The sequence below is a fragment of the Cervus canadensis genome, chromosome 17 (genome assembly GCF_019320065.1).
Source record: "Cervus canadensis isolate Bull #8, Minnesota chromosome 17, ASM1932006v1, whole genome shotgun sequence".
NCBI lineage: Eukaryota > Metazoa > Chordata > Mammalia > Artiodactyla > Cervidae > Cervus > Cervus canadensis.
The window spans coordinates 21,337,726-21,364,035 of NC_057402.1; the positions used below are offsets into that span (position 1 = coordinate 21,337,726).

Below are 26,310 nucleotides of genomic sequence, written 5' to 3' on the forward strand. Positions count from 1 at the left end.
CCACGTAAATCTCTGCATCCAGGATCGGCAAAACAAAAACAAAAAAAACACCTAAAAGGTAAATCACTATGTGCTCTTCTTCCACAAACACATACATTTTAAAAAGAGACCTACCTAAGGAGAGTAATATTGAAGGCAAAGGAATGGATTTCCCTTGGTGAAATTTTAGGTATCACCCAGATACCTGGGCCAAGAAGTTAGTTTTGGTCTGTGAAGTCTGGCATTCATCACATTTTACCCTATAAGTGACTATCTGCCTATAAATATTGGCTACCTTATGGATAGTAATTCTGTACAACTTTCCTTTCCAAATACACTCCTATAGGTTAAAAAATTTAAGAAAAATATTTACTCAAAGGAATAAAATATAAATTTAAAATATAATTATTAGAAATAGTTTATGGTCTCTCTGTCCTATTTTGTGGTTAGAAATAGTTTATGGTCTCTCTGTCCTATTTCAGGTCTTTTAAATGTAATTAAACTTGATGGAAGTTTGTGGTTAAACTTCATGAAGACTTCAGGTCTTTTAAATGTAATTAAACTTGATGGAAGTTTGTGGTTAGAACAAGCTGATCACTACCAAGTGTGTGCACTCAGTCGTGTCCGACTCTTCTGCGACCCATGGATTGTAGCCTGCCAGGTGCTTCTGTCCATGGGATTCTCCAGATAAGAATACTGGAGTGGTTCCCATTTCCTCCTCCAGCAGATCTTCCTGATCCAGGGATCAAATCCCTGTCTCCGTGTCTCCTGCATTGGCAGGTGGATTCTTTACCACTGAGCCACCAGGGAAACCCTTTTCTGTCATTATATCAGACTATTAAATTGTTCTAGTCCATATGTTCATAAGCATTTATAGAGTACCCACTTAACAGCAGGCATCTGGGCCAAGTATTTGGAGACAAAGATGAACAGAACATCTATGGCTTGGAAAAGCTCAATGATGACTAATTTTGCAGGGATCAGAGTAGATAGCATACAGATATACAATGCAATTTTAACACCTAGATGATTAAGACTTCTAATAAGGGTATGGACTGAGGATTACGAAAGCATTAAAGAATGGAAATATAAAGAAGCATCATAGGGGTAACATTTAGACCAGAATTTAAGGAATAACAAAAATCTGGCAAGGCACTAAAAGGGAGGAATATTTTCTAAGAAGGTGAAATGGCATGAGCAGAGATACTGTGGTAGGGCATCATGGGGGGAGATGATACTAAAACAATGGGAGAAGCCCACTGATAGGCCTCCTATATCATTCTAAGTTGTTTAAACTTTAACTTGCAGGGGTTGAAGAGTCCCTGAAAGATTTCAAATAGGGAAATAAAATAACCTGATTTGTGTTTTAGAAAAATTAACTCTGGTGGCAGTAAGGAAGACAAGTTTTGAGAGAGCTACAAGCAGGTAAACTAGTTCTAAGATTATTTCAATAGTCTTGAGGAATGATTATTTCAACAGCCATGAGGAATGATGAGGGCCTGAATTAATGACATTAACAAGGGAAGAGTGGTGGGAATCAGGAGATACTTAGGCAGTAGACAACAGAGACTGATGACAAAGTGAATGTGAATGAAAAGAAAGAGTGAGGGAAGAAGGAAAGGGCGGAAACTTTTGAGGACTATGATGGAGACAGGAAATACAGGACAGGAGGGCTTTATTTTCAGAGGAGTAATTTTTCACCAAAAAAATCTATGACACAGAAGACAGTGATTTAACTTTCTAGGATGTTGGAGAAGACTTGGTAGAGAAAAGGCAGTTGAACTACTCCTGTGGGTTTGATAAATGTGGTGATACTAATGATATAATTTGCAGAATGCTACAGTAACTGATTATGAACTAGGCATCTTTACATACTATCCAGTTTATTATTCACATAAACTCTCCCTGTAAAGTCAGTGTAACTGTCCAAATTTTTTCACTGAAAAAATTTTGCTTCAGGCGTTAAGTAATCTGCCCCAAATCTGACAGGAAATAGGTAGGAAAGCAGGGACTCAAACACAGGTCTGTTCAATTTGACTACAAATCTTGACTATCTTCTACACTGCAGTGAGTCTCATAGGATGAATACAATTCTCATGAAGGAAAAGGGCCAAAGGCTCCAAGGAGATAGGCCAACATATATGAAGGCATTTAGCCTTGAAAAGGTAGTGCCCTTCTGAAGAATGAGACAGTGGAGTGTGAGTGAAATGACAATAGGAAGGAGTATGCAATACACATTGTTCTAAAAGCATCCCATGTATTATCTCATCTAATTCTTACAACATTATGAGGTAGTATTACTGTCCACATTTTATTGTCCACATCAACACAATGTTTTAAAATAAAATGTCCTAGTTCACATACCTATACATTCTGAATCCAGAGCCTGAGATTTTAAATTAACATGTTGAAGACATATGAGCATTTTTACTTATTTTACCATGATCATATACTAGTTTTATAATAAAGTATAGTTAGGATTGGGCTGCTGAATTTAATATTTAGGAAATTACTGGTGATCTTAAGAAGAGCAATTTTAGTATAAGAGCTAACCATACTGTATTAAGTAGTAGACGAGCAAATGGGAGTTGAAAACTTAGAGTGAATACAGATCAGCTATTTAAGAAATTTATTTGTGAAGGGAAAAGGGAAAATGTGAAACCTTTTTGTTTAAATTTTAATTACTGCCTGGAATACTGATATATTTACAAAGGACCTTCAAAAATAATTGCTAGTAATAACAATTTCAGATTATATAGAGGATACTAATACCATTTAATAAAATCTTACAAGGTGGCTTCCTGGAAGGTTATCATCTTATATCCAATAAAATAGGCTGATGCCCACCGTAACTGTGATGAAGATACACTGCACACTCGAGGGCAACTAGAGATGAAAGATAGTGTATAAAATATGGAAAGGAAAGCCTTTTAATACTTCCTCTAGGTCTGACTGCTAGAAATCAGAATAAAAGATTTAACATTTAAATTAAAATTTAACATTTAACTCTGGTAGCTGACATAATTATTGCAATTAAACCCTGTCCATGGTTGGTGCCATTTCCAAGTCTTGATTTGTCTGTTGTTAAATGCGAAAAATAAGGGCAATATCACTAGTTTTTCAAAAGGTTAAGCATTATAAGAGAAAATGTTATTTCTACTTCTTGGGGTACAAAGTTGTTTCTTTTACAAAATAATAAGATAGCTGATGAGATTTTAAAATGAAAGTTGACAACATTTCCAAATATTTAAGAAATCTAATGCTCTTTGGGAAACACAATTCTAGGGAATTTTAGTTATGTAAAAAATTAAAGGATTATATGTAAAGAAAATTTTGAAATTTTAAAGTACTTGTAGCTTTTAAACAAGTTGAGCCAAAATAGACCTTGACTGTCAAAAGTTACCGATTTGTAATTGACAATGAAATGAGATCGACCTAAATATCTATCTTGGTGTTCTTAGAACGTTAATATTTATAGACACATGAATATAGAACGTGAATAATTATAGACAGTTGCTGGTCAAATATAAACTTAATCTTTAAACCTATAAAAATATAATATCATAAATCATAAGTTTCAAGGTAGAAGACATTGATTTAAAGATTAATATGCAAAATTCCTAATCTGTTTTAAAAAAGTCTTGACTACATATGTACCTGACCTTGGGCTATGAATCAAGATATAAGATATAATTTCAGGGGTATGAGGGAAATGTTTGAGACCTATTTTCAAATAAGAAGTAGTGAGAAGTAAGAAATCTTGAAGTTAGCACTTACACTTCATACTGTAAAAATGAAAAAAAAATTGCTAAGGAAAAGGATGTTTTAGAACCCTTTGTCTTAGAATTTAGTGTCTTATACAGCTTTATTTAAATTTGAATAAAAATGCAAAGATTATTTAAAATAAATATCATGCACTGTGAAAAGTTGTATTGAATTCTTCAGAGGAACTACACAAGAAAATGAATTTCACTGTACTGGATTCTATATGCCTAGAGGTCTCAAACTGCAAGATTATAGCAGATTTCAGCTCAGGCAGGATTATTTTGATGCTAAATGAATCAAGTTGGTAACTTGCCCGTCTCTTCCCTTTGCTAATAACTTCATGTATTACCTATGAAATGATTTTTATCATATGGCCTACATGAACTCATGAAGATCAATCACTAAAGTTAAAAAAAGTTAAAAACAAACAAAAATAAAAGTTGTTTGCCCTAAACAGTAAGTGACTTTTTGACCCCAAATTTAAGTATGACAGGTAGTCTAAAAAAGTTCATTTGGCTCAATCCACTTTTGTCTTAAACTATTAATAGCTTGAATAACATATTACTTAGCTGCCAAAACAAAGTGCTTTTGCCATGTTTTGTTTCATACTTTTGAAATAATACAAGATCATTTTACTTACTTCTGAACTTTATCATTGGCCGTTCGGGAGGCCTCTATAGCATGCTGAAGCGCTAATTCCATGTTTGCTCGATCTGTCAGAGCTTGCTGCAGTTGGGTAGCCAGTTCCTCATTTTGTTGTTGAGTGATGGAAACAATGTTCTCTCTATTTTTTAAAGCTTCTTCAAAGGTACTAAGTGTAAGATTAAACTGCTCCTTCAGATTTTCTTCTTGGGATAAAGATTTGTGTAAACTGAGAAAATATAAAAATAAAAAAATTTAAACATAAATATGTAGGCTTACTGGCCAATCATCTATTAAACAAAAATCTCCAGTTAGAAAGATCCATTTCTAAAAATCAATAAAGGTATACTTAAATGGATAAATGAAAGTAATTTTTATATCACAATATTATACTTGATAATTATCCATTTCTCTGCTTCTAAGCTGAAAGCTACCCAGACAAATGATTATCTTTGCTACCAAAGCATACAAAAAGATGCTGTAAGATGTTAATTTAATTATATCAGTGTAAATATTACATTCAATTTTCTTTAAAAGGAATAGCAAAGAATTGGAAAATAAAGTATCTCTAGGTAAATAAAAGAATGTAATAAGCTGACTGCAAAGAAGTGAGAAGTAAGAGAATGGGCATCAGTTTAGTAGATCCAGGGTCTAATTCAGCTGAACACTTAATGAGAATGAATGAGGTTTGTACAAATACTGATCAGCCTTATACACAGCATTTTCTGCTTGTCACAGTTGAGATATGAATGAGGTTAAAATTACTAGTCAGACTGCACAGAAATAATATGTATTCAGATATATTTTCTTTTTGTTAATGAATCTTACTCCAAATACACCCACTCATTAAGTCATACAGAGAAACAGCATATAAATTAAGACCAAATGAATGCAGAAGAAAATGCAGACAAATAGAATCCTAAAATGCTAAAGGTCAAATCTTTGATATGTCATTACACCTACCACCTGAGGTTATTTTGAAATGGCACCAAGCACCTCACTCAATTAAATAAAGACATTTTGAAAATATAAATATTTAATAAGGGGAAATTTAAAATCCACACAGGAGATGTTCTTTTTTTATTAAATAAAATCATTTCAGTATATGCATACAAAAGAAATGTCGATGGGAGACTTGAAGTAAAACAACCCAACTATATAAGACAGATTGATAGTGTTGAAAGAAAGTAATCTAATTCTTAAAGCTGCAGAAAGCTTGTCAGGGAACTTTAACACTGGCCGAATATCTAGCCTCGTACTTTATCTAAAACTTTTCAAACTGAAGTAATTATAAATTTCTTCTTTTTGCTTTAGCAACCTATACACCTCCTCCAAAGCGCTCACTTTGGAGACGGTATAAGGAAATAAGATGGACCCGAGGCAGCGACAGTTAGCACACCAAAAGAAATCATTCCAGATTTCAAGTTAATCTGGAAGAGAGAATGCTGCTACACCGTGGTCAAGTGATTGATTACTATGTACGAAATAAAAATGGTGTACTGTGCCAGATTGGCGGAGTGCAAAGAAAGTATCTTCCTTTGTGCTTTTTCACCTAAAAACATAGTTTCTAACCCTTATTTCATTCTTCTTTCTACCAATCCATATGCTTAAAGACTTCTGTCTCTTGCTCATTTTCCTATTCTTTCTCTGTCCTCTCATACTTTCTACATTCTTCCAACTCCCAATTTCTTCCAATCCACTCTTTTTGTTTACTTGAAAGACCCAAGAAAGAAACTAAAAACAAAACAAAGCAAAACCTCTAAAAAGTCTATGCTCTTTACTTTTAAATGTCAATTACATTTTAAATTATGTAATGTGCATGAATCTAAAATATTCAGCTTTGACAAAATGTAAAGAACAAAACACAGAACAAACACAGAAGACTCCAGTCCTTCCAGTTGATCCCCTTCCCAAAGGTAATCACTAATTCAACCTCTATCAAGATTAATATTGCCTGTTTTTGAACTGTTTGCCTGACTTATTTTACCTAACATAAAGTTTATGAGATTCATCCTATTGTTGCATATAGTTCCCTTTTTTTATTCTATTAAGTATTCTGTTACATAATTACACAGCAACTTATTTCACCATTCCACTGTTGCCGCCATGAATAAATTCTTGTATGTGTCTTTTGATGGATCTACATACTTGTTTCTTTTTTGTTTTGGTTTTTGTTTCCAGGTTTACTGAGATATAAGCGACATAAGCACTCATACCTGGAAGAGAATTTCTCCTTAGGGTATATGTATGTCCAGATTTAGCAGATACTGCAAAGTTTCCCAAAGTGGTCACACCGATGTACACTCCCATCACAAAGGAGTTCTAGTTACTCTATGTGCAAACTTAGAGTGGGATTGCCAGTCTTTTAAACTGTGGCCATTTTAATAGGGATACAGTGATATTTTATTCTCTTAATGTTGTCTTTTGATGAATCCAAGTTCTTAATGCTAATGAAATCCGGTTTATTATTATTCCATTAATGGCAGCGTTTTCTTGTGTCCTATTTAAAAAAATCTTAGCCTATCCAGTTCCTTTGTATTTTAATCTTACATATATGCTCCTCATTTAAAACTTGAAGTTGGTCAGCTTATTTTGGGAATTCTGCATATGCTTATGATACCTAAAACACTATCTAGTATATTCTAACCAATTAACTATTAAGAATCAATGACTCAGTTTTAAAAATTATACCATTATTAAAATCAATGTTATCCCAATTTAATTCCCTAATCATTCATCACTTATTAGTCTTCTATCATTTAATATTTTCCTTTTGGGGAGTAAGTTTATACTACCTGATTTTAATTTTTTTCTCAGATGGACCTGTGACTGGGACCCTTTATTCTCAAGCTCAAAAAGTTACTCATCATTCAGCATGTTTTGGAAACCTTTAAATCCCCATCAAGTCTTTCTCGGACTAAAGTAGTAGCTGGAGTAATCTCATAAAAAGATGATTTAGATAATGTCACTCAAAATCCCATAAGAGTACCTCAATGAATTCAGAATAAATCTCTGGCGATAATAACGAACTACATACTTTAACTAAATCTCACAACAACTTCAGAAGTCCTATTAATATTAATTTTTTTACTAATAAAAAACTGAAGCAAAGACATAAGTAATTTAATTAATCTCACCCCTAGCAGAGCCAGGGTCTGAACACCCATCACAGCCTTTTACTTGGGCTGGAATCCTCCCCTATTTGCCATGGGCTACAAAGCCTTCTGTCATCTGGTCTCTCTGCGTACCACCTTTGAGCAGACATTCCATTTCTCAGGTACAGCAAGCTTTTCCTGCTTGAAGCATTTGTTTGAAATGCCTTTCTCTCCACGCTTCTATGTGACTAGACTCCTAGGTCTCAGCATAAGTATTTCTTTCTCAGATAAAACTTTTATGTCTCTTCATTTAAATTTATATGTTCCCTCATAGAACCTCTTTTCCTTCTTAGAACTTACAATACTTTGCAGTTTTTTTCAGTATCATCATGTGATTTACTTTCTAATTCCAGCATATTAACTTACATAGGGAAATTTTATTTTATGGGAAGAATATATTCATAAACTTCAATAAAGCAGAATGTTTATAATTTAGGGAAGTTTTCTTATAGGAATAAAGGTGAAGTAGAGAGGATACATTCCTAGTGTGTATAAATCTATAACCACTTGAAGTAAATTTTTGTTTTAGTGTTGATTTTTCACGGCCCCATGGACTGTATCCTGCCAGGCTCCTCTGTCTATGGAATTCTCCAGGCAAGAATACTGGATTGGATAGCCATTCCCTTCTCCAGGTGATCTTTCAGACCCAGGGATGGAACCCGGGTCTCCTGCATTGCAGGCAGATTCTTTACCATCTGAGTCATGAAGGAAGCCTGCACTAACACTTTTCTTCAGAAAGTTCTTCCCTAAATTGACAAGAGGGTCACATTGTTTAGTTTTCTTCAGAGTTATATCACATTTAACCTCTGTTCCAAGTTGATTGAGATGCATTGTTTTTCAGATGCATCTTTTCCCATGAAGCAGCATTACAATTTAATGGCACTTAAATGACATTGTATAGGAAAATATTTTAAGTTACAGTATGAATAAATGATAAAAAAAACAACAACAGAAAAGCTGTTAATCACCCCCAGAAAGAGTGTGGCTTACAGGGCATTAACACAGGATGGTAACCAACCCTATTTATTATGAAGATAATGAAGTAACACAAAAATTAAATTAACTCTTCCAGTTTTGAAATTATGTAATTCTTAGTGAATGCTTCTATAGAAAGTGAGCCTTTAAAAATATTTTTACCAGCATTTAGTGAGTAGAGGCCAGAGATGTTGCTAAACATCCTACATTGCAGAGGACAGATCCCCATGACAAAGAATTATCCAACCTAACATGTCAAGAATGTCAAATCTGGTAAATAAAAAGAGATTGGATTTGGATTTTGAAGGAGATTCAAATTTTAGTCTTGCTGTTCACTTTGTCTGAAAAATACAGTACCCCTTTGACTATTATCCTCAACTCTAAAACAATGTGAAAAACCTCATTAAGTTTATATGAGAAAAAATGAGGTGATCTATATATATGGAAATATCTAGCACAACACCTGGCAGAAACCAGCTATTTATACACTATATAATTTTTTTATATTATAATTTTTAAAGATATAATTTATATCTAATTATTTTGTATTAGATATCATATAATGCTTAGATATTTTATAAATACTCTGATTAAAAAAAACCTGCCTGTTGCTACAGATTTTTCATGAATTGGGAGAAGTAACCTAGTTTTCCTAACCTTATCACTCACTGATAACATTATTAAATCATTTGGAAAAAAAAAAACAAAACCCCAAAACAGGCAAGTTTGGCTTGTTTTACTGAATAAAAATAAATAAAGACAAAGCTAGTACAGAAAGCAGAAGTATGAGCTATGCTGTCCTAACTACATTTTCTGAGAAGACGGAGCCTGTTTTTTACTTCCCGGTTTACTGCATCAGTTAATTTAATCTGAGTTGCTGACTTACTGTGAGTATCTTTTCTCTGAAGAACTTCTTTTAACATTTCCTGCAAGGCAGGTGTTTTGGTGACAAGCTCCCTCAGTTTTTGTCTGTCTAACAAAGTCTTTATTTCTCCTTCACTTTTGGAGGGTAAGTTCCCTGGATGTAGAATTCTAGGCTGATGTCCCAAGGTTTCGTCTGACAATTCAAGGTGCTCCAGAACTCTGTTCTGTTTTTCTTTTCAGGCTTCATCCTACCTATGCTATCAAAAATTTTTATTCTAGTCAAATGGTAACATAAACTATTCTTTAAAAACACCCTCACACTTCTCACTATGGATTATCGCTCACACTGTTGCCTCCACTATGAATGCCTGATCACTACACTTTAAGACTCAGATGAATTGTCACAACCATCATGAAGTCACTCTCCCATATACTACCAAGGAGACACAACTTCATCACTTTCCACTATCCTTCATACCTACTTTATGCTTGTCTTATCTTTCCTACTTTAATACTTTTACTCTTCTTTATTTCCTTCTATGGCCAAGCACAGTGGCTTTTCTGTAAGAGGCTGACAAAAATTATTTATTGAACATTGTTGCTTAAATGCTCCATTTGAACAAGTGGACTCTAGTGTTCTAGAAGAGTCATATCAGTTTTACTTTCCTTTCTTTTGTCCTTATGTTTGTGTGAAGCCTCATTCTCCACTGCGTTCCCTCATCCCGACTCCATTCCATTCCATTTTGGAGGAATATTTAAAAATTTACCTTTTTATTTTGAGATAGTTGCAAATTCGTATGGAGTTGCAAGAAATAATACAGAAGATGCCTGATATCCTTAACCACCTTCCCCCCAACCGTAACATTTTGTAAAATTATAGCATAATAGCACCACCAAGATATTGACATGGATATAGACAAGATACAAAACAGTTATTTCACCACAAAGATTCCTCCTTTTCCCCTACTTCCTTACCACTCCACCCTCTCCTTAAATCTAATAACTACTGATCTGTTTCCCATTTGTATAATGTCATTTCAAGAGTGTTATACAAATAGAAAGGTTTGGGGATTTTCTCTTTTCATGCAGCATAGTTCCCCAAGAATTCATCCAGGTTGTTGCATGTATCAATAATGGAATAATAGTTTTTTCTGAGGAAATGGTCTGTCACTTCTAAGTTTCCATTTTTATGCATGTAGAGCTGTTCATAGTAATCTCTTATTGTTTAATCTCTGGAAAGTCCATAGTGATAGCCTATCATTCCTGATATTCATCATGTGCCTTCTCTCTGCTCTTATGTGCTTCTTTCATTTTTAATATTTTCCTCCTTCTGCTTGGTTTGTATTTATTTTAATGTTCTTTTTCCATATTCTTGAGGTAGGACCTTAGACTGTTAATTTGATACATCTCAAATTTCCCTAAGGTATGAATTTAGTGCTAACAATTTCCCTCTCAGCATTGCCTTAGCTGTGTCTCAGAAATTTTGCTGTTGCAGTTTTATTTTCATTCACTTCCACATGTGTGTATACATATATATACACATATATATACATACATATACATATTCTAATTTCCCTTGACAATTCTCCTTTGACTTACTGATTATTTAGAAACTTGTTTAGTTCCCAAGTGGTTGGAATTTTCTTGTATCTCCTTGCCCCATTAGGTAACACTTAAAGGTTCCAGTGATTTAATGTGGATATCTTTGAGAAGAGGCATTTTTGGCTTATCACAATTAATAAAATCAATAAACCTCTAGCCAGGCTAACCAAGAAAAAGAAGATAAAAATTATTAATAGCAAAATGAAAGAGAGGTCCTCACTGATCCCAAGGACATTAAAAGTACCATTATGAACAACTCTATGTCCACAAATTTAATAACTTAGATAAAATGGACCAATTCCTTGTAAGATACAAACTAACAAAACTCATACAAGGAGAAATAGACAGTTTAAATAAGTCTTTATCTATTAAATGAATCAACGGTCAATGATATCCCCAAAAATAAAGCCCAAGGCCCAGATGAATTAATTAAACATTTAAGGAAGAAATGATACCAATTCTTTTTCTTTTGATATCAATTAGCTCTTCATAATCTCTTCCAGAAAGTAGAAACAGAAGAAATATTTTCTAACTCAATCTATGAGTCCTGGCATTATCCCAAAACCAAAATAAAATAAAGATATTATGAGAAAAAAATCCCTACAGAATATTATCTCCCATGTATATAGATGTAAAAATCCTCAGCAAAATATTAGCAAATCGACCCCAACATAGTATACAAAGAATTATGCACTCCAACACATAAGATTTATTCTAGGTATAAAACATTAAAAAGTTGATTATTGTCATCCATCATAAAACAATCTATGGGAAAAAAATCATTTGATTATATCAATCATTGCAGAAGAAGCAATGGCAAAATCTAAGATCCATTCATAATAAACAGTCTCAGCTAACTAGAGGGAGAAGAAATTTCTTAACTTGATACAGAATATCTGCCAAAAAAACTCTAAAGCTAACATCATACTTAATGGTAAGAAATTAGATACTTTCTCCCAAAGATCACAGCAAAGCAAGCATACTTCCTCTTACCTCTTCTGTTCAACACAGTACTGGAAGTTGTAGCTAATGCAATAAGACAAGAAAATAAAATGTATACAGGTTAAGAAGGAAGAAATAAAACTCTCTTTGTTCACAGATGACATGATTGTCTATGTATAAAATCTCAAAGACTCAACAGAAACAAAAGAACAAAACTCTTGGAACTAATAATTGACTATAACAAGGCTGCAAGATAGAAGGTTAATATAAAGTTGATTGCTTGCCTATCTTGCAGCAGTGAACAGTTCCAATTTAAAATGAAAACATAATACCACTTATATTACCACTCCCTCAAATGAAATATTTAGATATAAATCCAACAAAATATGTACAGGATCTATAGGAAGAAAACTGGAATAAAAGAAATCAAAGACCTAAATAAATGGAGAGATACTCCATGTACGTGATTAAAAAGACTCAATACAGTTAAATGTCAATTCTTCCTAACTTGTTCTATAGATTCAATGAAATTCCAATCAAAGGACCAGAACATTGTTTTATATATTGACAAACTGATTCTAAAGTTTATATGGCAAGGCAAAAGATTTAGGACAGCCAACTCAATATTGAAGGAGAATAGTCAGAAGAATGACATCACCCAACTTCAGGACTTAAAGCTATAGCAATCAAGACAGCATTACGCTGGCAAAAGAAGAGACAAACAAATCAGTGGAAGAGAATAGAAAGCCTTGAAATAGATTCATACAAATATGGCCAACTGGTCTTGACAAAAGAGGAAAGGCACTTCCATGGACAAGGAATAGCCTTTTCTCAAAGTGCTGGAACAAATGAACATTCACACAAGAAAAGAATCTAGATAGAGAATTGACACCTTTCACAAAAAGTAACTAAAAATGTTTTATAGGCCTGAAGAGTAAAATGCAAAACAATATACATCTAGAAGATAACATAAGAGAAAACATATGAGATCTTGGGTTTAACAATGAGCTTTTAGATACCACATCAAAGACATAATCCATGAAAAAATAGATATAAAACCTTACTAAAACTAAAAACTTGTATGCTGCAAGACACACTGTTAAGAGAATGAAAAGACAATCCATAGACAGAGAGAAAATCTTTGCAGCAACATGGATGGACTAGAGATTATCATATGAACCATATTTTAGTAGGAATCCAAAGTGACATGAGAAAGGAATAAAAAAAAGGCAAGCATGGCCAGCCATGGCATAATATCCAAATCAGACCTAATCACAGCTGAATTCAGCCATGTCTACGTTGTATATTGAAGCACCTTATCAGGTAAGATAAGCCCTACCTGTGATCAGATATCATATTTATGTAGACACTAGATAACTAAGCTGTTAGAAATGGTGTAGAAGAAATCCCTGCACAATGTAGAAGATTGGTGTCAAGTCAGCTCTAGACATAAGTGATCTCACAGTGCCAAGACCTAGTTAAATGTCAACTATCATAATTTGTCATCTGCTTCTACTGAGATGGGGCACTCCATCTATGAACAGTCACAGAGGAAGAGTATCACCCACATAAGGGTCAGTTCTAGACAAAAGGCTTTTGAGGAGCCTGACCACGCTCTTACTAGCCTATTTCTTAGCAAATGGCTGAGAAGTATGTTCAACTATTGAAAAGCTATGCTCCATACCATCTGCATGAATAAATCATTCTACTAAAAATGTAAAAACAGCAGACCAACTGTTCTCACATAGGGTAAATATTTTTCAATTTTATTAATGATCCTAAGTGACTCCCTTAGGAAAAGTAAATTAAGTCCTATTAGATATATAGTTTTATTTCACATTATAGAAAGCCTAGGATAAGCACTGATGCTGATCTCAGCTATGAAGTTTAAATAAATTCATTTTATGAGACCATTACAAAGGCACACTGCATGATACACAGCTGTTGCTGTACAGTTGTTTGTTTAATTGAGTTGCTGAGCAGGGTTCAGTCGGTACACACAGACTGGAAGCATGTGCTCTGCTTTACTTGGAATTGGGCGGCTGCATGGTGACACGTCAGGCCCCTGCTTCCCCTCCGCACGTAAATGAATGACTAGTGTGTGCTGGGGCACTTTACTAGAGCTAGAGTAGTGACTAAACACACATTTCAAATGATTGCAAGTGCTATCAAGAAAGGGATGTGACGTTTGAGTTGAAATTTAAAGGTAAGAGTAGCACTAACTAGAAGAGACATGATGGAAACATTTCAGGCACAGGAAAGAGCATGTACCAAGGCTTCATAATAACATGATGATCTTATTACATAGTAGGGAAGTAAGTGTTAGTTGCTCAGTCGTGTCCGACTCTTTGCAACCCCATGGACTGTAGCCCACCAGGTTCCTCTGAAATTCTCCAGGCAAGAATACTGGAGTGGGTTGCCATTTCCTTCTCTTACTACATAAGGATACATTATATATTTATCTATTTATCTGTACTTTATATATATAATAAGGATGGCTGATGAGTTCAACGAATCCCAGCTACAACTAGTGTTTGTATCACTGAACAAGTGGTTGGGACTAGATCACAGAGGGCCTTTTCAGAACATGAGGAGGATTTTGCTTCTTTTCCTAAGGCAAATGAGAAACTCCTGAAGGATTTTAAAGAGAGGGGAACAAGATTTACCTTTTAAAACAACTGCTCTAGTCTGGGTAGGGTGTGTTTTGCGTCTCTTCATTACCTTGTATGACAAACAGCCTCTAACTGCTAAGATGCACCTTGCTTCTCTGAGTGGAATTTCAAGGGCATGGAACTATACTGAGGCTTCCCTGGTGGCTCAGATGGTAAAGCGTCTGCCTGCAATGTGGGAGACCTGGGTTCAATCTCTGGGTTGGGAAGATCCTCTGGAGAAGGAAATGGCAGTCCACTCCAGTATTCTTGCCTGGAAAAATCCCATGGATGGAGGAGCCTGGTAGGCTACAGTCCATGTGGTTGCAAACAGTCGGACACGACTGAGTGACTTCACTTGCTTTTCAAATCTGGGAAATAAAGTTCTAGAACTCACATTTTATTTATTTCCTTGGGCCAGATATTCCATTTATGAAGTTTTTTGTTTTGTTCTGTTATCTACCAGAGATTCTGACTAAGTTCAAAGGTATGCCAGTCTGGTCTAAAAGATGAGATTTTTCTTGGACTTATTTTGGGATCATCTCATTTAGAATCAAACTGTTTGTGCTTTCTATCTTCAACTCAAATTCTATTCAAGGCTCTGCTATCTGTTCTATCCACAACTGCTCCAATGATGTTGTTGCTCATTTTTCAATCTCTATGTTTTATTATCTGTTAGAAGCCAATTCTTTCTGAAAATGCTTTCTTTCCTTGCTTTCTATAAAAATACACTTCAGCTTTTCTACTTCATCAAAAATCTTAATCTCTTAACCTCTTAATCTCCTCTGGGAGCTTTTTTTTCTTTACCCAACTTTTAACTGTTGGTGTCTTCTCACTTCTAGTCACTCTCCCTTGATTTTAGCTCAGTCCCATGGTTTCACTCAGTCATTTATTTCGCTAATGACTCCTAACTCGGAAGTCTTTCTCTCCAACTTAGATTTCTATCCTGAGCAGCAGATCTACACAACCACCTAGTAGACATTTTTACTTGGCCATCCTACAAATATCTATAACTCAGTGTATCTAAAAACTAAACTCATGATCTCATTTTATATTCCTCTACAAATCAGCCCTTTCTTTCCCTATCTTCTCACCGGGTACTACTTCTACTCAGAGTTCATGCTCAAAACCTATGCATCATCCTTGACATCTATTTCCACACACACTCTAATCAATCCTTTTGATTTAAACTTAAATCTCCCTTGTATCTTTCCAGTATTTCTTTCTAGCCCCATTACCATTATCATAATTTAGAGTGTCTGCCATTATTTTCTTAAGTGGATTACTGCAGTAGTCTTCACTTGTTCTTTGCCTTGAGTGAGTTTTCTAAAGAACAAATGTGAATGTATGACTACTTGGATTAAAACTCTTCAGTGACTCCTCACTGCTCCGAGAGTAAAGTCCAAATTTCTTAAGCATCATTTACAAAGCTCCTCATGCCTCTCTTTCTAGTTCATTTCTCATTATTCACCTATTTAGTCTCTATACTCCAGGCCAGAATGAACAACTTTCATATCTCCCAGAACACTGACCTTATTCTCTGTTACTTATCTAGCCCCTACTCATCCTTTAGATCTCAGCATGGATATGAGTTTCTCTAAGAAATCTGACCTGTTGTCCAGATTAGCTGATCCTCTCACATGTTCCTATAGTACTCTGACCTTTCAACTAGATAGTTGTGAAGCAATTTTTTTCCCCTCCATTTGATCTCTAGTGCCCAGAAAAGGATTTGATAAATATTTGTGGAACTGACGGCCTGCTTCATGTGGTTCTTAATTTTTTTTTTTTTTAATGTTTTAATGGCTGACTCGAATCTCTGTGATTGGTGTGTGCCCTGCAGAATCTAAGTTATAGATATGTACTGGTCTATGTGGCTTCCAGATTGATTGCTTTGTGAACACTAAGAAAAAGCCCAAGATTTAAAAAGAAAATGAAAGAAAGAAAAGCAAGCAAAAATAGCTGCAATGAATTATTCTCCTCTGGAGGGGGATTTCACCTTGACTCTCATCTACTATGGTACCAATGTGGATTTCAGCAGTTTTCCTGGAATACTAGACACACGTGCTACTGGACTCCCCTCTGGTGGATGAGTGAATATTTGCTCGTAATGAAATAATGTCTGAAAGGAGTCGTTCATTTAATAAATATTTATTGAGCAACTAAACATATAGAGTACCAAGTATACATTAAATGCTTGGGGATATAATAGTAACCGAAGCAGATAAAAAATGTCTGATCATACAGAGATTTTGCTCACTACCTTTATCTTTAGTGCCTGGAAGAACTGCTTAATATTTGTAAATAGACTAATGAATGTTGCTTAAGACCTGCTTCTAATCTGAATCATTCTGCATTTCCTTACCTCTTGATGGCCTTGCATTCTAGATGAGGGATTATAAGGCAGATGCATAGAAAAGGAAGAAGGAGGGCTGTAACACAATTCTTCCGGTGGGTAATCGTTATGTCTCCCTTACTTTCTTTTATATCTTTAATTTTGAAATCAATTTTACCATAATATAGCATAATCAACAAATGCTAGCTTGTGAAATTTAAAACAGTTCCCTTTATAATGAATAGAGTTTTAAGAAAATATCTTTTTTCATAATTTTGCTGATGATTTTGGCTATGGTAATTGTAGAGAAATGTTATTCACATACAGGGCTTCCCAGGGGGTGCAGTGGTAAAGAATATGCCTGGCAATGCAGGAGACACAAAAGATGTGGGTTCTACCCCTGGGTTGGGAAGATTCCCTGGAGTAGGAAATGGCAACCCACTCCAGTATTTTTGCCTGGAAACTTCCATGGACAGAGGAGCCTCGTGGGCATGGTTACAAAGAGTCAGACACAACTAGGTGCATACATACTACACACATTCACATACACCAGAATGATTCCCTTAATTTCAGCAAACTACACATGTGCTCTATATAACTTATTTAAAAGGAAATCAATTTGGTAATTATTGTTATATTTTTAGCAGTTTCTTTGTATAATATGTGAAAATTGAAGACATGAATAAAATCAGTCCAAGCTTCTGTCAGACTGCTTTATCTACATGTTTTAGGGATTATAAAGATAAAAGTAAGGTTATTGTTCTTTGAGAGCTAAAGAACTCAGTAAAGGACTCATTCAGGTTTCTTCAGAAGGGAATATGTGATTTATCAGCAGTCTGATACTAAACATGCCTTATATCACATTTATAGGCATCAGAATTCTTAAAAAAAAAATGTAGCTAATAATCAGGTTGAATGTCATTTACTTTTGTTTTGGTCTCCAGGAAATATTGTTTACTTTGCTTTAAAATTTATGTGAGTCATTTTGGTTATATGCCTTTTTTAATTAGCTTGAAGGAAGCAATCACTGGGGAGAAAGCGGAAATCAATTCTGATCCGATATTGATAGCTACTGTGCTGTAAACTGTGTGTCCTTTCTAATTAAATGTAAACATGTTCAGTTCTAAAGTCCAGCGGCAATGACAACAGTCACTAGGAAAGATTGCCTAAGTACTTACTGCTCAACTGATCTGCCTGGCCTTTATTTCTTTCAGAGTTGTGCTTGTGCAATCATCGCTGGGGTGAATGCTGGTTGTAACTGACTTTTTTTAGGTCATCTTCAGAGAAAATATTTGACAAGAATGTAGAGTGCCCTGTAATACCTAAAGTTACTTATTAACTGTGTCCTTCTGATAGCTAATCAATGGCATTGCACAGAGTCAAATTTGTTGCACCAAACTGCCCCCCTGCCCAAAGCTGAGTCTTGGTAAATATTTAATGGCAGTAGAGGTGTTTTGCTAGTTATCAAACTGATATGCTAAAGGACTCTTAAAAGCAACTTTATCTTGCCTTCTCTTCCATAAATGATTTGCTCAGCAATATAGTATGTAGGTGTAAAAGCATCTGGATTTCATTTTACTGGGTGTCCTGCTCAGAAAAAGACCAAGTGAGAATATGAAAAAATGCTCATTTTAATCAATACTCTGTCACTTAAACATAAGGGGAAAACAAACCACCAACAAACTTCTCTCCTTGGCAAAATGCCAACTCAAAGCATAAAACAACCTAGCCCCTCTCATTTTACTGAACACCACACCAGACTTTTTCAAAACTCACTGTAGGCTGCCGTCATCAGGAAATGTTATGAAGTTTCTATAGCTACAGAGTTGCTATATGCCCTGTAAAAATCAGAAAGCATTTGGATTTTTGCTTTCTATTCAACACAATAAAGGTTGAGTTTTACACCTTTACCTTTTTAATTTCTGAATTCTTATGCCCTCCTGTTTCACTTACTCTAACTTGTGGTTGGGCAAAAACAAACAAACCAACCTGACAACTTTTTTAAATTTGGAAGAAATCTCTTCTTAAGGTTTAAGTTAAGGTTTAACTTAAGGTTTAAGTTTTATTGGAATATTGATAACTGTTTAGAATCTTTCTAGAAATGAGGCTCATTTTATCAGTCTAAATATTTAACACTAAATTTACTACTAAATACTGTTTCAAAAAAAAATTTACTACTAAATACTGCTTCACAAAGTATGAATTTTAATTGTCTAACTACAGAAAGCCACAAATTATTCTAAGTATTCTCATAAGTATCAAATAAGAACCTGTGACTCAAAGCACTGTATTAAATTAATGGCCTTTTAAGAGACATCCTACATCAAAAGGGTTAAATAAATAAAAAAGTGTGAAAGCAAAAAAAGGTTAAAGTTAAGCTTTCAGAATGAAAAAATTTTACAAATGTGCCAGATTTCACAATACTTGGATGATCTGTTTATTTTACTTTGTGGTGGTCTGAAAGGAATGTTGATACATTTTTTTTGGCCTGACATGGCTAGTGCATAGAACAGAAATAGCCACCTATTATCAGTGACATATGAAGTTAATTTTTTACGATATTATTAGATGAACCAATTACTATGAAAGAAAGGTTTCTGAATCTTTCCTAAAACCCTTTCTAAGAGTTCTTTAATAATATGGTGCTTTGAGAGAGTAAGGCACTATTCAGTTGAGTCGCTAGTCGTGTCCGACTCTTTGCGACCCCATGAACCGCAGCACGCTAGGCCTCCCTGTCCCTTACCAACTCCCGGAGTCCACCCAAATCCATGTCCATTGAGTCGGTGATGCCATCCAACCATCTCATTCTCTGTTGTCCCCTTCTCCTCCTGCCCTCAATCTTTCCCAGCATCAGGGTCTTTTCAAATGAGTCAGCTCTTTGCATGAGGTGGCCAAAGTATTGGAGTTTCAGACTCAGCATCAGTCCTTCCAATGAACACCCAGGACTGATCTCCTTCAGGAGGGACTGGTTGAGTCTCCTTGCAGTCCAAGGGACTCTCAAGAGTCTTCTAAAACACCACAGTTCAAAAGAATCAATTCTTCTGCGCTCAGCTTTCTTTATAGTCCAACTCTCACATCCATACATGACCACTGGAAAAACCATAGCCTTGACTAGATGGACCTATATTCCAACTATAAGTCACTATACTCCAACTTTAAAAGGAGTTCATTTTTATATTGCTAACCTCTATATATTAAAGTTTGGAAAGATGGCATAGAATATGTATGCTTTAAAATTAGCATTTCTTTTTATGTCTCTTGAAAATATGTCTATATTCATTTTTTTGCTCTATATTCATTTTGATATACATTATATGATATAATGGTATTGCCTTACTTCTCAGAATTTGGCCAGGGACCCAGATCAGACCAGAATTAGGGGCAGGCCAGCAGGTACACATCATGGGCCTCAATTTTAAATGGTCACAAAAAACTCACTGTAATAAATTTAAAATATGAGGTCATGAACTCAAGTTGCACAGGTGACCAATGACTCACATAAATGCAAAAAAGTAAATTGGGTTACTGCCCTAAATAGATGAGTACCTTACCTAGAAATTTAGAATATTTTTTTTTTTGCTAGCTCTGATACACAATTGCATATTATAATGTATGATAAATAGCATCAATTACACTTTACCAACTTACTTCTGAAACCAAAACATATGATGTGATGCCATTAAGTGATTCAATTCTAATATGTTTCTTCAGAAACTGTCTGGTTGGGAAATTAAAAAAGACAAGTAAAAGAAGCTGTGGCAGTACCTAGTAGGGGCAGCCAGCTCAGACAGACTAAAGGGTAGGGAGTATAGGAGCTTCTTAGAAGACACTATGTCTAATTTGAGTCTTGAAAAAGGAATAGGATTTGTTCAGTCAAACAAAGATCTATAGAGGATGTTGTAGCTAATGAACATTGTGTGTGTCAGCACATACTGTGTGTGTACCATGGTGGTATGAGAAAAACTTTGTGGAAAATATTTAACTCACTATAGGCTTGCATAGATGGCTAGTGCTAAAAGGAAACCATCAGATCTTTGTAAAGTAGGTGAGGGAGAGACTATCTAGTGTTCTCTTACTGACAAGTGTTTTCTGAATCTAAGAGAGAGAATAACTGATGCTCTGACTGCTGAAAGGCCAATGTGTGGAAAACCTGGTCTGGTTGAGGACAGGCTCATTTTCACTGCCATCACTCATTCATTCAACAAATACTTATACAATATCTACTTTGTGCTAGACACAGTTCTAGGCACTATGAAGAGAGCAATGAATAAAACAGACCAAGATTCCTACTCTTTTGGAAAGTTTGAGAATGAAGTTTACTCAGCTTTATTTAGCTAAGACACACCTGGCAGCTGAGGTCCTTTTCTGGAGAACTAACCTACAGCCCTAGTCTGAGAGGCTCTTATCTCTCATCTATTTTCCACTCTATCCTCTATGTTAAGACTCCCCAGATACACAATTCTTCAGTTTTTAAAACCAACGCTTTATTTCAAATTTTATATTTTCATGCTGAGTCCTCTTTTTGTATTATATGTATCTCCAGAATAAATTTTCAGTCAACAAAGTACACCTTATTGTAGTATGTTTTTTTATGGTAAAGGTATATGTAAGTATTATGCAAATACACGAACATTAGTTACAATTTTATTTTTTAAATATTTTTATTTATTTATTTGTCTGTGTCAGGTTGCAGATACAGGATCTAGTTAGCTGACCAGGGATCGAACCCAGGCCCCCTGCATTGGGAATGCAAAATCTTAGTCACTGGACCACCAGGGAAGTCCCATTAGTCACAATTTTGAAGAATGATTCGACTGTAAAAACAATTCCTTGAAGGTAGCCTATAAAGTGAGTTTTCATATACTCATGCTTATTTTCAAAGAGATTTTATATTCTTATAAGACATTAGGATAAACTGAAATATTTTCAGATAATAAGAAAAGGTTTGAAATCATAAGTACTAGATTTTGTAGTACTTCAACATCCATCTATATTCTGGTAATCACTGCCTATAAGAGGTTTACTTTGGAGAGTGACAAATATAACTTCTAGATCTCTTTGAAGCAAGTAAATCATCAAAACAAACAAACCAACCAATCCAACAAACTGACAGTTAAATGATATAGCAGGGAAATTTTTATTGTCCTTACAGTCCAATATTTAGCTAGCTTTGGATTGAAATAGTGGATTAGAATAAGATGTACTGCTGCTGAGTATATTATAACAAAGAATGTTAGGCTCCTTTCAATAAGCAAGATTGTATTTCCTTTATCTGAAAAATTCATAGCTGCAACATGCTTGTTTTTCATTTAATAAGTTTCCATTGTAGGTATGTATAGAACTTATCTGTAATACAAATATAAACATGGGCCTAACTATAATTTGTTCTTCACTTGGGGAATAAGTATCTGATCTTGTTCACTACTCAAGAAAATATCTGCTAACTGAAAGGCAGATTCAACTAGAAAAAAAATATAAAAAAGACTGATTTGGATGGGTAATGGACTGAAAGCTGGTCTTCAGCTAATTTATTTTATTTAGTTTGTTCCTGCTATGGGTATGATAAATTCATAAATGAAAAGCTACCAATATTACCATAATAAGGAAGAAACCTGTATTTTCATCTACATGAGACAGGGCTTCTGCAATATTATCAGCATATGTTACTTTTTTATAACTTATTGAAACATGTTACAAAAGAGAATATAATAACAAATTATTATTTTAATGAAAAAATGACATGTGTATGGATTAAATCTAACTTGGTGAACATGAATTTACCAAATTTGACCTACTAAAGAGATCACTCACAACAAAATGAAATAAATTGACTTAAAAACATGTAGTTTTCAAGAACATGACATTTCTAAAAGCACACCCATTTCAAAACTACCTGAGTGTCTGAAAGTAAAAAGTGAAAGTCGCTTAGTCGTGTCCGACTCTTTGCTACCCCATGGACTATATATAGTCCATGGAACTCTCTAGGCCAGAACACTGGAGTGGGTAGCCTTTCTTCTCCAGGGGATGTTCCCAACCCAGGGATCGAACCCAGGTCTCCCACATTGCAGGCAGATTCTTTACCAACTGGGCTATCAGGGAAGCCCAGATCTGAGTGTCTACAATATACCAAATACACTTTTAGCCCAAGTGTTATAAACTGCAGAGTGCAGTTGATAAGACAGATAATTACAATGCAAACAGAGTGGAAGCACACCTAATTTGGCTGGTGAATGGGAGGTGATGATGGTAATAGGTTTTTAAGAAGAGAACAATTCCTTAAAATAAATTAAAAAAAAAAAAAGCATAAGCAAAAGCTTTTGGGAAAAAAAAAGAACAGCATACGGGCAACTGTGAGCAGTTGGTGTGTATGCGGCCTCAGCTAAACCCAGGGAAAGGGCAAAGACGGAGTGGAAGAGGCAGTCATGGGGAAGGTCACGATGGAAGCCTTAAGAGCTATGATGTTATCCTGCGAGGATGGAGGATTACTACTGAAAGGCTTTAAAAAGGGAAATGGCAGTCAGGAGTGGGGAATGAATCTGAAGATAACAAAACTGGCTACAGAGAAATTATTTAGGAGGCTATCCCAGTAGTTCAGGGGCTTCCCTGGTGGCTTAGACAGTAAAGAATTTACCTGCAATGTGGGAGACCCGGGTTCAATCCCTGGGTCCGGAAGATCCCCTGGAGGAGGGCATGGCAACCCACTCCAGTATTCTTGCCTGGAGAATCCCACGGACAGAGGAACCTGACGGACTACAGTCTGTGGGGTTGCAAAGAGTTGGACACGACTCAGTCCTCCCTCCCCTGCCCTCCCTTCCTCCTCCCTCCCCTCCAACACTTTCCCAGTAGTTCAAGTGAGATGATATGAGAGACTGAATAGGGTACTGGTAATCAAGATAAAAGAGAGGAAATAGATTCCAGAAGTATTTGAAGGGAAAGAGATGAATATGTTGACTCAGGCACTTAGAAGGAAGAGCAGATTTTATTTTAAAGAAAGTTGTTGTTTTCAGTTTCAGAAGTTGGGATACCCATTCTGAATTGGGGTGCCCATGAAATATCATCTGGAAATGTCCAGCAGATGGTTTTCATACAATGACTGAAGCTGAGAAGTCTGGGCTGTGTATCTGCATTTAGGAATCATCAGCATATACGTAGTTGTTAAAATCAGAGGAATAAGTGGAGGCAGTCCAGGAAAATGATTTATAGAATAATTGCTATCACAAACAATGAAAAAATTGCTGAGAGATAGTTGTAATAAAAATCATAGAAAGACTTTTTCCCCAAGAAGTGAGAGTCTTTTTTAATGATATTCTAAATGAAATAATCAAAAAAATTTAACGGCTACCTCCCATGTGCTCAGTTTTGAGAGAAATAAAAGAAAGGTAAGACTTATTCCCTAGTTAACACTGCCAATACTTTATTTCTCATATAGATTTGTATATAAGATGCTTCTTCCAGTAGCTTTGATACCACAACATAATACTTTAACTGTACATTTTCATTCTGTTATTATCTTGGGGCACTTTTGGTTATGTTGGGGCACCTGGGGCACCATTTGCCAGCAAAGGATCATAAGCAGTGATTGAGAGGTGAAAAGAGCATGGGGTTTGTGGTCAAAGGCCCTGGGCCCTTCTATTCATGATTTACATGACTTTGGGCAAATTACTTAACTGAATTTCAGATTCCTCAATTGTAAGACAGACAATTTACGTACTTCACACAGTTGTTATGAGGATCAACTTAGATTATGACTGTGAAAGAAACTCTGCCAAAAGTAAAGCTCTATGTAAGTATTAGCCAACACCATCACTACACCTCTGTGGTAGACCAGTTAGACAGCATGGGAAGTGAGGAGTGGAAGATCCACATCACAGATGGCAAAGAAAACCAGCCCAGGAGAAGGTCATACCTGGGGAGCACCCTGAAACCTATAATCCAGGAGGAGTAAGAGATCTAGAGCTATGAACATTATTCTGGTCCGAGAGCATGAAGTCCATGAAAAGCCAGCAGACAGAATATAAGGTGCCATGTATCAGCAGGTATCAGCAGGCATATTGGCAATTGTATGACCTACAGTAGAAATTGTGTGACCTAGAGTAGAAATGTCTTATGTTATTTACTCTCGGTGATGGCTACCTAGACTCATTTTCCAGATTCTAAAAACTGGCCGTTGAAAAAACTCTCTTGTTTCTAACAGAATTTGAAAGTATTTGTTTAAAAATAATAGGATTCTTTAAATCACACATACATGAAGAAAAATCTGGGTTTCTGGCCTTAATGATAGATATTCAAATCTTGAATTGTGGGGAAAGGAAAGAAAGTGATGACACTACTGAGTAACATGCTGCTGCTGTTATTATTGTGTTGCTCAGTCATGACCAACTCCTTGCGACCCTGTGACTGTAGCCCACCAGGCCCCTCTGCCCACGGGATTTCCCAGGCAAGAATACTGGAGTAGGTTGCCATTTCTCTCTCCAGGGGATCTTCCCAACCCAGGAATTGAACCTGTGTCTCCCGCATTGCAGGTGGCTTCTTGATCATTGAGCCACTGGGGAAGACTCATTGAGTAACAGGAGTATCCACCAGTGAATAATCCTGACTAAAAAGACTAGACAATTTCAATAATTAAGAGATAACATTGCATATGCAAAGAACACTGGATTTGGTAAGAACATCTTGGTTCTAAACTCTATCCTTGCCACTAACAGGCCATGATACCTTGGTAAATCCTATTTTAACTTTTCTAGGACTGATTCCAAATCTTAAGATAAAAATAAACATGATGCCTATTGTTTTGAGTGCTTTCAACACTTATTTGGACATTTTACATACATTATATCTAATTTGCACAATAAAGCTGAAAGGTAGCTATTACTTCCATTTAAAATGAGAAAATGGAGGGTAAAGAGGCTGAGTAATCTACCCAGGCTAGTAAATGGCCAAGTCAGGGTTCCAGTCACAATATATGTTCCTCCAAAAATTATGTCATTTTTGTTTTCTAAAATGTGATTTTCTCAGGACTCTTTAAGGCTTACTGTTTTATGAGATCAACTTTAATCAAGGAAAATGAGTACAAGTATACATTCTAAGTCCTATTAGGTAGTATATCAAAGATTAGTTCTGGGATCCAAAGAAAACCACCAAGCCTCTCCTTGTTTCCCTTTTGAAACCATTTTTATAGAGATAATAATTTATGATATCAATTACCTCACAAGAGGTGGAAAATAAAAAGTGCTTATGACCTTGGAAGATACAAAGACTATGGATAATAACATTATAATTGCCTATCATGTATCTAAGAAGCCTTTTGAAATTTTTTTTAAATAAAAATAAAATCAGTTGTAATACTCTGTGTCTGATTTAAAGGTTATCAGATGAGGATTGAAGGAAATTTCTTCTGTTGGTAAGC

At 35.3% G+C, this 26,310-nt stretch overlaps 1 protein-coding gene across 4 annotated transcripts in view; it reads right to left on the reverse strand.

Annotated features, from left to right (window-relative positions):
- MIPOL1 (mirror-image polydactyly 1) overlaps positions 1-26,310 on the reverse strand; it is a 284,075-nt gene that overhangs the window by 42,738 nt on the left and 215,027 nt on the right. For 3 of the 4 annotated variants that reach the window (XM_043489765.1, XM_043489767.1, XM_043489766.1), the window contains one exon: positions 4,385-4,615. The exons of the other annotated variant lie outside the window; for it this stretch is intronic. In XM_043489765.1, the coding sequence (XP_043345700.1) occupies positions 4,385-4,615 (231 nt within the window). The remainder of the gene's footprint in view (positions 1-4,384; positions 4,616-26,310) is intronic. 4 annotated transcript variants of the gene reach the window in all.